The sequence below is a fragment of the Phymastichus coffea genome, unplaced genomic scaffold (genome assembly GCF_024137745.1).
Source record: "Phymastichus coffea isolate CEN01 unplaced genomic scaffold, Cenicafe_Pcof_1.1 PCOF00049, whole genome shotgun sequence".
NCBI classification, from domain to species: domain Eukaryota; kingdom Metazoa; phylum Arthropoda; class Insecta; order Hymenoptera; family Eulophidae; genus Phymastichus; species Phymastichus coffea.
Window position 1 is genome coordinate 1,814,235 of NW_026706860.1, and position 18,347 is coordinate 1,832,581.

General features: G+C 37.9%; 1 protein-coding gene across 1 annotated transcript in view; it reads left to right on the top strand.

Annotated features, from left to right (window-relative positions):
* The window catches only part of LOC131665279 (guanine nucleotide-binding protein G(I)/G(S)/G(T) subunit beta-1), a 265,346-nt gene that overhangs the window by 148,500 nt on the left and 98,499 nt on the right, over window positions 1-18,347 (top strand). Inside the window, exon 4 of the mRNA XM_058937065.1 lies at window positions 8,680-8,973. Within this exon, the coding sequence (XP_058793048.1) occupies window positions 8,680-8,973 (294 nt within the window). The remainder of the gene's footprint in view (window positions 1-8,679; window positions 8,974-18,347) is intronic.

Below are 18,347 nucleotides of genomic sequence, written 5' to 3' on the forward strand. Positions count from 1 at the left end.
AAACTATAATTTGACTGGTTTAGAAAAACAACACAGCCAGAATTTTTAATTTTAACTCAGAACATACAATTCATCAAAAAGTTAATACAGTTTTAAATTTAGTTGACCGGGTGTTTTTATTTGCTGACAAAAAATTTCGTTCACGCAATTTAAAAATAGTTACTAATATCCTGAAAAAGAATAATTATCCATCTGAATTTATCAAAAAACACATGCACAAACCGATTAACAAATATAAAAAAGGGAAGAATGATTCTAAAAAATCAATAAATCAAAAACTACCTACAGTCGCTATTCCAAATAATTGCAACATCTTTAAAAAATGTTCTTTTGTGTTAAAAAACATGACATTACTCCAATATCTTTATTACAAAAACCATTACAAAAGTTCATACGTTTAGGAAAAGACAAATCTGATTTATTAGACAATACTGGTATTGTCTATGTGGCGAGCGCACCGAACATTCGAACCAACATTCGAACGTGGTTGAGAAACAAAAGTATGAGCATAGCAACGAACATTCATTTCGTTTAATAAAAAAACATTTTACAGTCAGTCTGTCAATTGTATTCTTAATAAACTGTCGTTTTATTATTAACTAATTGATTTATTACTAATAGGAGTAAACTACTTAAATAAAGAACCATTTATTCCTATATTGGTGACCGCGACGTGATAAAATTGTGTTACAATTCAAGCCTTGGCGAGAATTGTGGTATTTTGTTGGTGAATTTTCTTTTCGCCATCGTAGAAGATTATAACCTCATCACAAGATGCTTTGCGACGAGGGTGAACTTGTGGTTCTACGTGAGGAAAACGAGCTGCTTCAACGGCAGATCGAGGAACTACGTCAACAAATGGAGCATCGAGTGCAAAATTTACAACCGCAGGAGCTGCAGGAGCCACCGCCGCAGCAGCAGCAGCTATAAGAACAACAGCAGTTGCAGCCTCAAGGCGTCATCGCTGACGCCGTCAACCAACGCCATGCAGTACATCATGTCGCTGTGAAATTGCCGCCGTTTTGGTCAGATAAACCAAGCTTGTGGTTTGTTCAAGCTGATTCTCAATTCACACTTTCTGACATCACTAACGAGGTAACAAAGTTTCATTATGTTGTTTCTCAATTGGACGCTCGCATTGCATTGGAAGTCGAGGATGTTATTAAAAATCCTCCTCAATTAAACCCCTACACATATTTACGCACAAAAATAATTGAGCGATTATCTGCGTCTGAGAAACAACGTGTCTGCCAACTCATTAGTGCGGAGGAGCTAGGTGATCGTAAGCCTTCCCAGTTTCTTCGACATCTCCAATCCCTTGCTGGTACAACTATTGTGCCGGATAACCTCTTACGTCGGCTTTGGCTTCAACGTCTTCCGCAAAACGTCCAGGCTATCCTTACATCACAGTCTGAGTTGGCGATCGATAAACTTTCTGAGCTCGCCGACAAAATCATCGAAGTTTCGCCTTGTCCCCCGAATTTCTCGGTCAACGCTGCATTAAACAACAAAGGTACTGAAAACGATTTATTAAAAGCGGTTGCTGAATTGCAAAAACAAGTCGCTAAATTGGCTCCTTCTCGTTCGCGTTCTCGAAATCGTCACGGTTATAACCACAATTCTCGCAACCGAAATAAATCTCAAAACCGGGACGATTCTAACAAAAAAATAGACGAGGTTTGTTGGTATCACAAAAAGTTTCAGCAAAATGCTAAAAAGTGCGTCAAGCCTTGCAAGTTTTCGGGAAACGACCAAAACAGTCCGTAAGGACGGTATCTGACTACTCTTTTCCTAGTCGTTTCCTCGTCGATACAGGTTCTGATTTATGCTGTTTTCCTCGTCGTTTATTACGAGACCATCGTTGTCCTGTTAACTACGAGTTGTGTGCTGCAAACGGAACCAAAATAAAAATGTATGGTTTTCTAACCTTAAATCTTAACCTAGGACTTCATCGTAATTTTCCATGGAGATTCATCGTCGCTGACGTCGATCTACCGATAATTGGGTCTGATTTTCTCGCTCATTATCACCTTTTACCGGACTGTCATACAAAACGTATCATCGACGTAACCACTGGTCTTCGAGTACAAGGTTTATCTCAGTCTTTTTCGCAGAGCAGTATCAAAGTGGTTCAAGATTCTTCACCATACGCCACTCTTGTGTCTGAATTTTCTGAAATCACTCGTCCTCCGGGCTTACCTCGAAACATCAAACACGAAACGGTCCATCACATTCGTACTTCTCCTGGACCACCGGTTACAAGTAAAGTTCCCCGATTATGTCCTGAAAAATTAAAAATCGCTCGCAAAGAGTTTGACTACATGTTATTAGCTGGCACAACTCGTCCTTCCAAAAGTTCTTGGTCTTCTCCACTGCATTTAGCACCAAAAAGTGACTCATCTTGGCGTCCCTGTGGTGACTTTCGAAAGCTAAACGCTCGAACGATTCCAGATCGTCGTTATCCGGTTCGTCATATCCACGATGCCACTTATTTTATCGATGGTTGCATCATCTTTTCTAAGATCGATCTTGTAAAAGCTTATCAACAAATTCCAGTTGCTGAAGAAGATATCGGTAAAACTGCCATCATCACACCATTTGGTCTTTTTGAATTTCCATTCATGACGTTTGGACTTCGAAATGCTGGCCAAACTTTTCAAAGGTTTATGGACGAAGTTTTGCGTGGTTTGGATTTTTGTTTCACCTATATGGGCGACATTCTGGTTTTCTCTCGTTCTAAAGAAGAACATGAGCGTCATCTTCGAATTATTTTCGAACGTCTTGCAAAGTACGGCCTCGTTATCAATTCACAGAAGTGCATCTTTGGAGTTCCCGAGGTTCCTTTCATTGGTTACACCATTTCTACTGCTGGCATTCGAGCCCCAGAAGAACGAGTAAAGGTGATTCAAGATTACCCTTTACCAAAAACAGGTCAAGGTCTTCGCCGTTTCCTGGGAATGCTGAATTTCTACCGCAGATTCATACCTCATGCCTCTGAATATGAAGCTCCTCTGCACGGTGCAATCAGTAATCCATTATTGAAACGCGCTCAACCGATCACATAGACACCTGAACTTGAAGAAGCTTTCATAACCTGCAATAACTGCAATTCATCTGCTTCACTTCTTGTTCACCCTCGCATTGGTCTTGGTTTATTTACAGATGCCTCGAATCACTCTGTTGGAGCTTGTTTACAGCAGCTTGTTGGTGACGTGTGGCAGCCTCTCGCTTTCTTCTCTAAGAAAATGTCAACAAAAGAAGTTCTTGGCCTGCTTATTATCGTGAACTTCTGGCTATCTACGCTGCGATCCAACACTTTCGCCATCTTCTGCAAGGGTACCAATTCACGATCTTCACAGACCACAAACCATTAATTTACGCCTTACAGCGAAAACGTGAAAAGCTCCCGCCAATTCAACTCAATCAACTTTCGTTCATCGCAAAATTTTCAACGGATATACAACATATCAAAGGTACCGATAATGTCGTTGCCGATACTCTTTCCCCGATCGAAGCCGTTTTTGCACCATTTGATTTCGAGTTGCTGGTTAAATCTCAAGAAAAAGACGAAGAACTCAGGAGAATTACTAAAAAAACTCTTCTCTCAGCATTGAGCGTGTGCCGATTCCTGGTACCTCACTTACGATGTTTTGTGATACATCGACAGGAAAACCTCAGCCTTTCATCACACAGCCTTTTCGCCGTGACATGTTCAACCAACTGCACACTTTGAGTCATCCCGGCGCAAACACTTCACTCAAATTAATCAGCGATCGATCTGTTTGGCCTTCCATGAATAAGGATTGCCGAAATTGGGCTCGTACTTGCAGTGATTGTCAACGATCAAAAATTACTCGCCATGTTCACGCTCCACTTGGAAATTTCGAGACTCCAACGAAGAGATTTTCACACATCCACATCGATTTGATTGGTCCACTTCCACCTGCACGTGCTTTTCGATATTGCTTGACTGTCATCGATCGTTTTACTCGATTTTATCTTTTAGAGAACATAACCGCAGACACTGTGACTCAAGCACTTTTAGATTGCTGGATATCTCGTTTTGGCTTTCCAGAAACTTTATCCTCAGATCGTGATCCTCAATTTATTTCACACCTCTTCAAGAACTTTATCAAACTCTTCGGAATCCGACACAACTTCACTACAAGTTAGCATCCTGCTTCGAATGGTTTGATCGAACGCTTACACCGCCATTTAAAAGCTGCAATCATGGCTCATTCTGACATCGATTGGGTTCAAGCTTTGCCTCTGGTACTTTTTGGTATTCGTTCTGCTTTTAAAGAAGATATCAAGGCTACTTCAGCAGAGATGGTCTATGGAGAAACTCTTCGTTTACCTTTTGAACTGCTTTCTTCAAACCTTGAAAACAAGAATTTCGGCGATCCAAGCAGCTTCTTCTCAAGCTTACGAGAGTTCATGTCACGCTTACGCCCAACTCCAGCATCAAGACATTGTCAACCTGGCGTTTTCATTTTCAAGAAGCTCTCCAAATGCAGTCATGCCTTTTTAAAACAAGGACCTTTTCTAAAGGCACTCCAACCACCATACACTGGCCCATACGAAGTCACGGATCGAAACGCAAAAACGATCACACTCAAGATCTGTAACAAGTCTACCAAAGTCTCTATTCACCGAGTGAAACCTGCATTCATTTTGCAAGATGATGTCACACCTGTTCCTGTTTCTGTTCCTGATGCTGTACCTACAGAACCAATTCCTGTTCCTGTTTCTATTCCTTATTCTGTACCTACAGAACCAATACCAGTTCCTGTTCCTGATGTTGTGCCTACAGAACCCACGCAAGTTCCCGAACGCACTACACGATTTGGCAGAAGAGTCAAATTTCGAGACATTTTAAATTTGTACCCAAATTCTCTGCCAAGGGGGGTAGTGTGGCGAGCGCACCGAGCATTCGAAGCAACATTCGAACGTGGTTGAGAAACAAAAGTGTGAGCATAGCAACGAACATTCATTTCGTTTAATAAAAAAACATTTTATAGTCAGTCTGTCAATTGTATTCTTAATAAACAATCGTTTTATTATTAACTAATTGACTTATTACTAATAGGAGTAAACTACTTAAATAAATAACCATTTATTCCTATATCTACAGTTTTAACTGCAAACAATGTTCAGCTGTCTACATAGGATGATAAATGAAGAATATATATATATACATATATATATATATGTGTTGAAATACTTGATTTCTTACTGTATTGTAACGGCTAGGAGCTGTTCGTTTCAGCCTATAATAATTTGACTATGAGAGAAATCAGGTACACACATATACATACGAGGGTCGTTTGACAAGTCCGTGCAAAAATAAAAACTGCTTGATTTTGTTTAATAAATCTTTTTTATTTTTCAACATAGTCTCCTTTTAGGCTTATACATTTCATCCAACGCTGCTCTAGTTTGTTAATCCCTTCCAAATAATAGGATTTGTCCAAGTCTGTAAAATAGGCATTCGTTTCTGCAATCACCTCCTCGTTTGAATAAAATCTTTTCCCCGCCAGCCATTTTTTCATATTAGGGAACAAATAGTAGTCCGACGGAGCCAAGTCTGGAGAATAGGGAAGATGTGAAACGAGTTGAAACCCTATCTCCATCAGTTTTGCGGCCATAACTGCTGAGGCGTAAGCTGGCGCATTGTCGTAGTGGAAGAGGACTTTTTTGTGGGTCAACGTGGACGTTTCTCTAGCAACTCGGTTTTCAAACGATCCAATAACGATGAATAATATTCGCCTGTAATGGTTTTACCCTTTTCCAGATAGTCGTTGAATCTCAAAAGACAGTCGCCGTAACCTTCCCGGCCGAAGGAATTGTCTTCGCCTTTTTCGGAGCAGATTTCCCCTTGGGAACCCATTGTTTAGACTATTCTTTGGTCTGAGGAGTGTAGTGATGTATCCATGTTTCATCTACAGTGATGAAACGACGCTTAAAGTCTTGCAGATTTTGCTGGAACAGCTGCAAACCATTCTTGCAACACTTCACACGATCTCGTTTTTGATCAATCGTGAGCAATTGCGGCACCCATCTAGCGGATAGCTTTTTCATGTCCAAATGTTGGTGCAAAATATTATGTACCCGTTCGCTCGAGATGTCCACAGTACTAGCAATCTCACGCACCTTCACTCTTCTGTCAGCCATCACCATATCATGGATTTTATCAATGATTTCTGAAGTGGTAACCTCAACAGGACGTCCAGAACGTTCAGCGTCTTTTGTGCTCATATAGCCAGACCGAAAATTTTGAAACCACTTATAAACCATTCTAATCGAAGGTGCACAATCACCATAATGTTTATCAAGCTTCTGTTTAATCTCCTGAGGCGTTTTGCCTTTGAAAAAGTAATATTTAATCAATACACGAAATTCTTTTTCGTCCATTTTTTTACAACTACTCGATTTCTTTGATTGAAACGAATGTAAAACGCAAAGTAATTGGCCGATCTGGCTGAAACTTGGCGTGTGCTCTTTCAAGATATGCCATTAACTGAAAATAACCTTGATACGCACTAGTAGCGCCATCTCTCTGACTTTGCACGGACTTTTTAAACGACCCTCGTATAATTTGTCTTTAAAATTACATTTGCCACTTCATTGTTAATAATTTGTTGTTTTTCTGTTAATAAAGCCTGAAGAGGTCAGCAAATGTGCTGACGAAACGTTGCTAAATATAATTAAAATTAAGTGAATTTCCATCTCTCACTATTTCCCTTCTTTCCATTATTACAAAATTTATCATTGAATCAATCCGTCATTAATGACCATGTTCAAAGATTTTTTATATCTTACTTTGGATGTCCATAAGGATACAAATCACCTTAACAAGATTTTACTGGATATTAGAACATATTTATGTGCCCATGGTTTTGGCAACTTATACAACAGAACCCATAATAGATTAACTTCGTATAAGTATACTTAAACGCAACAAAAAAGTGTTAAACTATTAAAAGTTATAACAGACTTAACTAACACGTTTTTGGAATCACGGACTGACTTAACAGATACTGTGAAAATTTATCGAAAATTAGACATAAAACTCCGCACTAAAAGTATTAAATATGTACAATTTATGAAAGCCACTACTTTAAAATGAGAATCTGAAGAATCCAATTATAAGACAAAATATCCCATCGAAACTGTTTTTGACACTATTGATAACATATCTGTTGAAAACACTAATACGATTTTAATGCAAAAGGCATTGTCAACCCCTGGAAAATCATTACAGTCTGCAAACTATATCAGGATGACCTACGAGGATATCAACTATCGGGAAGCAACAAAGCTCTTCTCTATTTCGATAGAGGAACTCAAGGAACGCAAACTTTTACTAACTCAGTTTACTCGCTAAAATTTCAACCAAAACATAAAGACTTAATAGTTGTAGATGATGTGCTGTTCATATCCACTTGCAATTGCACTAATATTATAATATCAAAGTATGTTCCCACACTATAGGGTAACATGTACGGTTGAACTTACTTGTCCGGCCCATCAAAACAAGGTGGAAAAGATAATATATACAAAAGAAAAGAAAACTAGCATGGATTACTACAATACAGTAAGACAGATGCTAATCAGAGTTTGGTGAAGAAGATAGTAGTAGAATAGTACAATATTTAGTTAACATTTTTACTGCTTAACATGGTAGTTTTCACTGCCAAGCTTAGACAAGCGGTACAATTGTTGATTTTTTAAATATTATTTTCCTTCGTTTTGAAGTTTTTTTCCTTCTTTTCTTTTTTTTTTTTTTTTGTTTTTTTTTTCTTTATATATAAGTAGATATATAATTTTATATATATAGATAGAGGTAGATATAGATTTAATATAGATAGAGGTAATATATACCTGTGCGATGTTATCTCTGATAAGTTACAATATTTTGTGATGTATGTATGTATATTGCTAACAATGTAACTTATGTACTTACTCTGGTAATATTTATATATATAAAATATCACCAGCATTTTTCATCCTAGGGTGAGGGATGCGTTTAAGCATCATACCTTGAATCCATTTTTATACAGTCCGCATAAGTGTGAATCTACGCATTTATAATAATATATTATAGTTAAAATTAATACATCGTCCTAACAATATGATAATCTGCAGTACAGTACCAGGGTGCCGTTTCTCGCTCAGTTTTTTATATACATTTGCTGATCTGCTGAGTTACAATTCAGCAAGTCAGTACAAGTCGCATTCTATACTGTGCATTGCACCACTGTACTTTGCACCTTTTTGACATAAATTTACCTCTTATATGAATATATCTCAATAAAGATAATAATGAATAAAAGCTGAAAATTTTGAAACCTAAAACTTTAAACAAATAAAGTTCTTTTGTGTTTCTAATTTCTAAAGAAAATTTTTTTTTTCCTATCTTATCAAAATTTAACATTTTTGTGCATTCCACAAAAGAGAAATTACGCGTAAGAAATCTTATTTTGACAACGATCACATTTTAAAAGTGAGGTCAAAATTGAACTCTACATAATATGTATGAAAAAAAAATAAAAAGAATAATCAAAATTTTAATTATAAAATGCTCGGATTAATTGAATTGCATGAACCCAAAATATTTTAGACAGTAAAAGTTATAACTGTATATTTGAATATTAAATTTGAACTTTTAAATTGTAGGAACTTGGTCTCCGCATCACAAGATGGTAAATTAATTGTATGGGATAGTTATACTACTAACAAAGTCCATGCTATACCACTACGTTCATCTTGGGTAATGACTTGCGCATATGCACCATCTGGAAGCTATGTTGCCTGTGGTGGACTAGACAATATTTGTTCAATATATAGTCTCAAAACAAGAGAAGGAAATGTTCGAGTTAGCAGAGAGCTTCCAGGACATACCGGTTATCTTTCATGTTGTCGATTTCTTGACGACAATCAGATTGTTACTAGCTCGGGAGATATGTCATGGTAAATTACTGAATTATTTGTTATAAACTATTATAATTAATCAAAGGAGCTTTTTCTTGAAATATTTGAATAATTATTTTAATTAATTTGTAAACAGTCAACTCTTTATAATTTAACTCTCTATAACTTCATTATTTGGAGTTATTGTTTAGAATGAATTTATTATAGTTGGTTTTATCTGCATGCAATATTCATCTTATTCAGCTTGCAAAAAAATTTACATTACCGCTTAAAAGTTTTAAGCTCACCCAAAATAAAAATTTTCAAATTTTCAAAGTTATTTATTTAAGGTTCTATACGCATAAAAAAATTTATACCACTCATTGGAAAGCTTTGATGATGCCCTTGTACTGTAAAAAGTAATGTATACTATAAGTATGGTTGTGCTGTGTAAGTGTGAAATTAAAAAAAACAATTTCTTAGAACTATGATCACTTATATGGCAGTTGAAAATAATCATACTTTAAAAAACTGCATCGGTAGTCGATTCAATTAATCGATCCGTTCGCGATTCTTTTACTCGCGTGTTAGTTCGCACGATTAGAGAAAGAGAGAGAGAGAGGGAGAGAGAGAGAGAGAGAGAGAGAGAAAGAGAGAGAGGGCGCGCGAGAATTTGAAAATAGGCAGTTAAGCCTCAGCTGCTTTTGTGAGAATACCACCAACTTGTTTTGCATTGTGTTTCACCGTTTCTTATAAAGTTTTCTGGGACTATTATATACGTACGTCAGTGTAACAGCATTATAGCGGCAGTAAGCAGCAGCATTATAGCACCAGCAAATAGCAACAGATTGGAGAGCGAGGCAGCGCAGCTGATCAATTAGAGGAGCATCGACCGTTGATTTTCTTTAACAATAATTACGGCTGATCACCGTAATTGCACAGCAGGGTAGGTGCACCTCCCCTTATTGTTGCGCGACAAAATACTTTCGAAAGTATTTTGTCAATCGCGATCTTAAATTTTTTGTATTCGCGCCGAGCGTTAGTTTTCGCGGCAATTTTCAAATTCTCTCTCTCTCTCTCGCCAAATTATAATTTATAATTGTAAAACCTATCGCGTGCGTTAGTCTTTCGGGCCGTAAAAGACTGTAGTTTTTATTGATTAAACTTTGTTAATTTTATTTGCCGTTTACGTCATTTCGTTTCCTATTAGCTTATTAGATCTGTAAAGGCTTAAGTCTTAATCCGATTTCATCTAGGGGATTAGGCGGATTAGGCATTAAGTCAGTCACACCTAAGCTAGATCGAGTGTCACAAGTCAAGTGACTTAAGGTGAGTTCAACTCGGTTGGAAATAAGACACTCAAACGAAATCATCAGACGTAAAGGCGAATACACGTATAACATATAATATACGTATAATATTCGTGTTTAACGGAGCGGCGGTTAGCTCTGCATCGTGGGAGTTTGTACTTAAATAAATTTCTCATTTTTACTAGATAGCCACCCCGTTACAAAACTTATTGCTTTTTGAAAGGGGATTATAAAAGCTTCAAATGAAAGTTCGAGTTTTATTTAACTTTTTGTTATTATAAATACCTATCTTTTTGTAAAAAAATCTTAATTTTTTGAAAGTTTTCTGTATTTTAAATACCATGGACGTTACAAATACTATGATAACTGAATGAATGTGCGTTTTTGGATGAAGAATATACTTATTATGGTTTTATAATAAAAATTTTATAATTTTCAATTTTTTTTTTAAATTAATATATACGCATATAATATATATTATAACGAGGTATGATTGCAGCTAATATTTCTAACAAGTGACTTAAATAATTTGTCGAAGCCTCGTTTCCTGTTGCAGGTTGATCTTCTCGACAATACTCTGTTAAAAGCGAGCAATGTCACTGCGGGAAGACTGATTTGCAAAAGAAAACGCGAAAATGTCCGCAAACGCGCCAAGATTTTTCGCTATCTTTGTATACCGGTTCAACGAGGGAATCAGGAGGGTAATTAAGTTATCGTACCAGGAATCAGAAGGGTAATTAAGTTATCGTACTGATTAAAGAACAAAGGTTGCAGTTCAATGAGAGCTTTGTGAAGTAAAAAATACACAATAGCCTGGAGTTTCGTTGCTGACCAGCTTCAATATGGATGAAAACGTAGGTTAGGCCGATTAATCTGGCGATTGTAGCTTCGTGGATAGCCAGAATAATTTCTGATAAGGGCGGATGGCCTGATGGTTTCTGCTGGCTTTTGCTAATTGTGGCGTCTATTTTCGTGTCGCCAGTGACGAAAACAATTTTATCGTAAGTGATCTCTCCTCAAAGGTTTATCCACAATTGAATTTTTCTAAACGGTCCACGATTGTCTCTGCGACACACAAGAGGTGTCGCTCCCCTTGTTACCGGTGATGGTTAGAACTAACGGTTGTCCTTAACGAGCTCTTTACATCCACCTTCCTGTCTCATCTTCTTCCAATCTAGAGTGATGGTTCGAGATAGGGTGACCACTTTAGTATTCTGCCATAAGATTGAAAGTAATTTCGAATCCTCTATCTGGCTCTATTATTCTATTTATAATAATTGTCCTTAGGTAGCTAGATTTCATAGCATAGGCATGAGAAGCCCTCTGAGATGCTCTCGCGCATGAGCCTCATTGTTCACTCTCGGATCTCTCGCGCACCTCCCAGTCAAGGTGACAGTTGACGAGATCGTGGTCTTCCATAACGCGGGGGCATCGGTCAGCTCGCGTCACGCCCAGATAGTAGCAGACGTTGCAGCTCTCCCATTGGTTACGAAATAGATTGCCTCTTGAGAAATCACGTTTCCGAGGGATGAACGAGAGATTGTCACGACCAATTAGCTATGTCCACATAGAGGTTTTTCTTTCGGCGTCGTGCCTATTACAAGGTGAACGTCGATAGTGGTCCTTGCGATCATCTCTGATGTGGGTTCCACTGTCACTGACACGTGCGGTGTCGTACTATTGGCGGATAGAGTCGTCGGCGCCCTGGTACCACTCATGGAGTCTTCGATGGGATTTCCAAGCGGCCCCCGAGAACCACATCGATGCATCGACGTGCCTCATTGAAGGTCCGTATAGGCGGCATCTTAGTACTATCTCGGGCCACTCATCGAGGTCTGCGCATGAGCGTACCTCCGCATAATATCTGTCGTATGCACGGAAAGCCTCACCCTGTAGGGATGAGGCTTCCATCCAGTCTGTACATCTTTAAACACATCCTGCACTCCGACTCTGCATTGCCTTACGTCAGGGTGAGGCTGCTGGTTGCGCTGAGAGGCCTCAAGAGCGATTGATATGTAGATATACTGTGTAATATTTCCGGTGCACAATAGTTCATGTGTATAATACACAGGTATACAAATAATAGGTCATTTACTGTATCACAAGCCGGCTATTGTATTTCTGAAGGATTTTGGTGCACTGAATTCAAATCTGGCCTCAGAATTGTTCAGGTTTTTGAGATATCCTAACCTAAAAAGTGTCAAAAGCACTGTTTTGTGACATATTTAAGGTTATATAGCATCGTAAATAAATTTTATCACAGAAAACTATTTAAAGCATCTTAAAGTACAAATCTTTCCCTTTAAAATGCCGTTGAATTTGCCTAAATATCTTTTTTTCCGTCAAGATAGCGTGTAATGGGTTGTGTGATATATAATAATAACAGTCGATGAATTACTGCAAGGTGGTCCAGGAAAGGCCAGCGACAGCTCTCTGTACTCCGAATTGCACTAGCGCAGTGAATTGTAAAATAATTTACAATTATCAATTCATTTATTTATTTTTTTTCATGTGCTGTTACGCGATGAGCACCAGCGGTACTATTAATAAATAATTATTATAACATGCTATTATTCCAAAACCTCCTCCGAAAGTCGTCATACCAATAAAGGCTGTTCACATCAAGAAGAAGAAATTAACCAACGCTGCCGTAAACATATATTGCAAGAAAGAAAATAAGGAATTACGGAGCAATCAACTCAGACACGTCGATTAACTCAAGAAAAGCATTCGAAAAATACATTTAATATGTATTTTATTTTTGCGTAATTAATTGCTTAATTTTGCGTGAATGTATAGTAAATTTTCTTTATGTTACCAACGTAGGTAAAATATTTTCTTGATTTTTGCCTATACAAATATAGGGCAGCTTTTATGATTCGGTCTGCGTACTCAATTAATACTGAATATTTCTGATAGCAAAAATACGTAAAAGTGTATTAATATTTGCCGCAAAAGTGTACGTCAAAATATTGAAATTATCTTCTCACAATTATCTATCAAAAATAATTGTTAAATCTATCTAATATATCATGTGTGTAATAGCAATTAAAATGCTGCTTGATATTCATATTCATATGCTGCATTAGCCACGACCACTTATATCTATGCCTACGTTAAATAGAAAAAGATAGCTTAATAGATAGAAAAGGACGGCGCATAACACTCAACTTTCCTAATAGACAGAGACAAGCCTGTATACAGATTGATACGATAGAGAGAGAGATAACATTAAACACCAAAAATCATCGAAATCGAAATTATATTGCGACTACGAAAAGTTACGACTAGGAGAAAGAAGGAGGGGAAGAATTAGCCGGAGTTTGCCGATGAGTTTTGACTGATACAGACGTATAGTTCTGTGTCCTTGAACCGCTTTGCAGATTTTTCCCGTGATTTTCTTAGAATCGAAGTGCATTTATTTAGAAGCACCATAGCTCGCTCGTGCTCACCGTGTCTGATTTCTAATTGTACAAAATCACGTTGCTAAATATGGAAGCCACTAATTTAACGATAGACAATATAGATTGAATAAAGATATCAAATCTACTCCAGTCTAAAAGTTAGTACTGCACGACTTATTGTTAACCAGTAATTTCACGTCTATTCATTTCACTGCATTGCACATTAGCGAAATTAAGAGTTAGGTAAATAGTGCAAAGAAGAGTACGTAATAGCGCGTTAGCGTTCGAAACTCATTGTACATGTGCCTAATTTCAAAGTTTAAATTTTTCATTTTGTTATTAGTCTTAAGTTATAAGTGCCTAACCTAACGGTTATTCCGATTGTTATTAATTTTACACAAGACAATTACATAGATTGTTATTTAATAAATCGGCTCAATTTTATACCACTCCAATTAGTTTACTTATTCCAATAACCTGCTTCCTCTGTCTACCCAACCTTAGATATTATTCAAATCCCACAGAGAACAAAGGGAGCTAGTAAATATTTTAAGCTGGACCTTCTCCGACTGTTTGCTATCAAGGTAAGCTACGACCTAGCATCAAATTGAGCTTAGCCGCGGATATGTATCGCGGATAAACCAATCTATACACCTATTCATTCGCGAATAATATTTTATCAGCTTCGTAGTTCAAAGGGATTTGTCTGCCAAAATATTAGACTGCTCTATATAAAATTACTTGCAGTGTTAGTTAAAATTCTTAACACCAATCATTATTATTCAGGACGGCACTCCCCTGAAAAATTATTTATGTCTAATTAATTAGTAGTAGGAGGTTAGATTTCACTCGAGGGGAGTGTGGACGTGTCTTGGATGTGAGCGCAAGTTTTGGTGATAAAGTCAAAGAAGAAAAGTGTTTGAGGAGAGAAATAGAGGTGAAAAGAGCGTGGAGGTGGAGGAGGAGTGGAGAAGAGAGAGAAAGAAGCCTGGAGAAGAGAAGGAAAAAGCAGATGGAAAGGAATAAAGAAAAAAATAAAAGTTGAGGTTAAGAGAGAAAATCAGAAAGCGGGAAAGGCAGGCAGAGAGGAGGGGCGGTAAGAAGTAAAGGCAGAGACAGAAAAGGTAAGACAGGGAATAAAGATGGGATCACGGGTAGTTATAGAGAGACGAATTAAGGCGTACGGGATAGGATAGAAAGATTTGTGACAACAGAAAAATTAAGAGATAAAGGCGGAAGGTTGGATAAGAAAGGCCCAGAGGAGGAAAAGAAGAAAAGAGTAAAGGTGGTGAGGGGGAGAGAGAGCGGGGAGGGGCTGAGGGAGAATAATAGAGGAGAAAAGAGAGAGGCAAAGAGATGCAAGAGTGAGAGCGAGGGAAGCGAGATGGATGGGGAGGGGGGAGAATGATTGTACAACACGTTAAGAGAAGTGGAAAAAAGTAGTGGTGCAGAAGAAATAATGGAAAAGATACGGACAGACATAAGGGAATTAAGAGAGGTATGGGAGGAGGAAAGGAAAGAATGGACAGAAATGTTTAAAGTAATAATGGGAAAAATGAAAAGAATAGAGGTAGAGGGGAAAAGAAGAGAAGAAAGGTGGGAGAAGGAAATAGGAAAAGTTAGGAAAGAACAAGAGAGAGAGAGAAGAAAGAAAGAAGTTAGAAACTGCAGGAAAAATGGGGAGAGAGGATGGACTAGTTGAAAGAGGAGTGCGTGAAACTAAAAGAAAGCATAGAAGGAGGAAACAAGAAGCAAAGAGGAACAGAAGTAGGCAATAAGGAATAATTAGAGCATATGAGAGAAAAAATGGATAGAGAAAGTAGGATAAACAATATAATAGTAACAGACTTAGAGGGTGAGTTGAGATGGGAAAAGAAGGGAGAGGCAGAGGTGTGGTTAAGGGAGGTACTAGAAATGAAAGGAGAGATAGTGAATCTGAGAAGAATAGGAGGAACAGCGGAGAGAGATGATCGGAGAGAAAGAAGAAAAAACATGTGGCAAATTAGATGCGCGTCATGGGAACAAAAAGAAGGAATTATGAAGAAGAAAAAGAATCTGGCACAGAAAAAGATATACATAGACCAGGACTGGACGTGGAAGCAGAGAAGGATAAGAGAGTAAGTAAGAAGGAAAGCGAAAGAAATAAGAAGTAACGGTAAAGAGGTAAAGATGTGGCATAACGGGGTGAAATCAGAGGAAGAAGAATGGTGGTGGAGCGAGAGAGAGGGAAAAATGGTAGGAAACGGGATGGAAGGGTTTCGAAAACAATAGGGATAAAAGAGTGAGAGAGAAGAGAAGGGAGAGAGAGGGGAGAAAGGCAGTAAAAATTCTAGTCTGGAACGTGGCAGGGGTGAGGAGCATGGAGGAAGACGACTGGGAATATGTAAGGCAATTCGATATAATAGGGCTAACGGAAACCTGGGTGAAGAGGCAAGGGGCAAGAACTGTTGTGGAGAAACAACTGAAAGGGTACAGCATAGAGTGGAGGGACTCAAGAAGAGAAGGAAGAAGGGGGAGAGAAATAGGGGGATGAATAATGGCGGTAAGAGAGAGGAAAGGGATGAATAAGGTAGAATGGAAGAAAGAAAGGACAAGTGAGGTAATAGTAGGAGAAATAAAGATCGGAGGGAGGGAATACATGATAGCATCGGTGTATATGCAACATGAGAAGAAGGAAAACTATGAATACCTAAGTGAAGAGATAGAGGAGAATAGAGGAAAAACAATAATTATAGGAGGAGACTTCAACGCAAGAACAGGAAACGAAGGAAGGGAATGGGAGACAGAAGAAAACCTAGAAGAAATTAAGGCCAAGGATAAAGTGTTAAACGCAGAGGGAGAAGAAATGATAAAATGGCTAGGAGAAATGGGCTTAGTGATAACGAATGGGAGAAAAGAAGGAGATGAAGAGGGAGAAATAACATATATAGGAGCGAGAGGAATGTCAACGATAGACTATGTAGTAGGTAACGAGGAAGATGATGAGGCGATAAAAAAGGTTTAAATAAAGGAGAGGGTAAAGTCGGACCACTTACCAATAGCGGTGGAACTGGGAGACAAAATAGCGGAAGAAAGAAAAGAAGAGGAAGAAAGAATGATAGACGACTGGAGTGAAGAAGGTATATGGGAGTATCAGAGATGGATAGACGCAATAGAGGGAACAGATAAATGGAAAGATATAAAAAATAGAGTGAAGAACGCAGTTGTAAAAAAGAAGATAAGGAAAAAAAAAGGATCAAAAAAAGGCTGGTGGAGAAAAGAATGTAAGGCAAAAAGGGACAGGGTGATGGCAGAGTTAAGTAAGGTAAGAAAAGGGGAAGGAGACAGAGGCAAATACCTAGAAGTAAAGAGAGAATACAGGGAGGAAATAAGAAAAGCAAAAGAAGATGAAGGGAAAAGAGTGGCAGAAGAAATAAGAACAGATAAGACGAGAAGAAAATTCTGGGATAAAGTGAATGGCAATAGGAAGAAAAGAATTGGATTAGACGAAAATATAGGAAAAGAAGAATGGATAAAGCACTTCAAGGAACAATTGGGAGAAAAAGAACAGGAAGAAATTAAAGGGGAAGAAACCGAAGACAGCGAAGGAGAGGAAGGTGAAGAAATTAAAGAAAGAAAAGTAAAAGAGGTAATAAGAAAAAAAAAAAAAGAAAAAGGCAACAGGAGAAGATGGTATAGCAAATGAAGCGTGGGTGGAAGGCACGGAAGGCTTGATAAAAGATATGACAAAATGCTTAAACGGAATATGGAACGGAGAAGGATATCCAGAAGGATGGAGGATGGGAATAATAGTACCAATATATAAGAAAGGGAGGAAAGAAGAAGTAGGAAACTATAGAGGAATAACGCTGATCGATACAGGATATAAAATATATGCGGAAATATTGAGAAAAAAGCTGGAAAGAGAACTAGAAACTAAAGAAACGCTAAGTGATACGCAGATGGGATTTAGAAAGAAAAGAGGAACAATGGACGCAATATTTATATTAAAAACAATAATAGGGAAGGAAATAAGGGAAAAAGGAGGAAAATTGTTCGTATTCTTTGCAGACATGAAGGCTGCTTTTGATAAAATAAAGAGGAAGAAAATATGGGAAACAATGAAAGAGAAAGGGATAAATAGAAAAATTAGGAAAAGAATAGAAGAAATATACAAGAAAACAGGGAGTAAGGTAAAAGTTGGAGGAGAAATAATTGGGGAGTTTGAGACTTACAAAGGCGTAAGGCAAGGGTGCCCTTTGAGCACCACGCTATTTAATCTTGCCTTCGCCGACGTGGAAGTGAAGATCAAGCAGGTGCAGGAAGGAGTGACAGTGATAGGAAGGAAGAAAATATGGACATTAGGATACGCAGATGATATAGTGATGATGGCAAAGAGTGAAAGTGGAATGAAAGCAATGCTGAAAAAATTAAAAAGATACCTGGAAGAAAGGGGATTAGAGTTAAATGTAGGAAAATCAAAGATGATGAAATGCAGGAGAGGAGGAAGAAGGGGGAAGGAAGAAGAATTCGAATGGGATGGTGAGAAGATAGAGATGGTGAAAGAGTACAACTACTTAGGATATGTGATAAGCAGAAATAACGGAAATAAAAAGCAGATAAAGAAGGTAGAAGGGAAAATAAATATGGGACTCGGAAAACTATGGGGGCTAGGAGAAAAGCTATTTAGAGAAAACTGGGAGCTAAGGATGAACCTGTTCGATGCTCTGGCGAAAAGCGT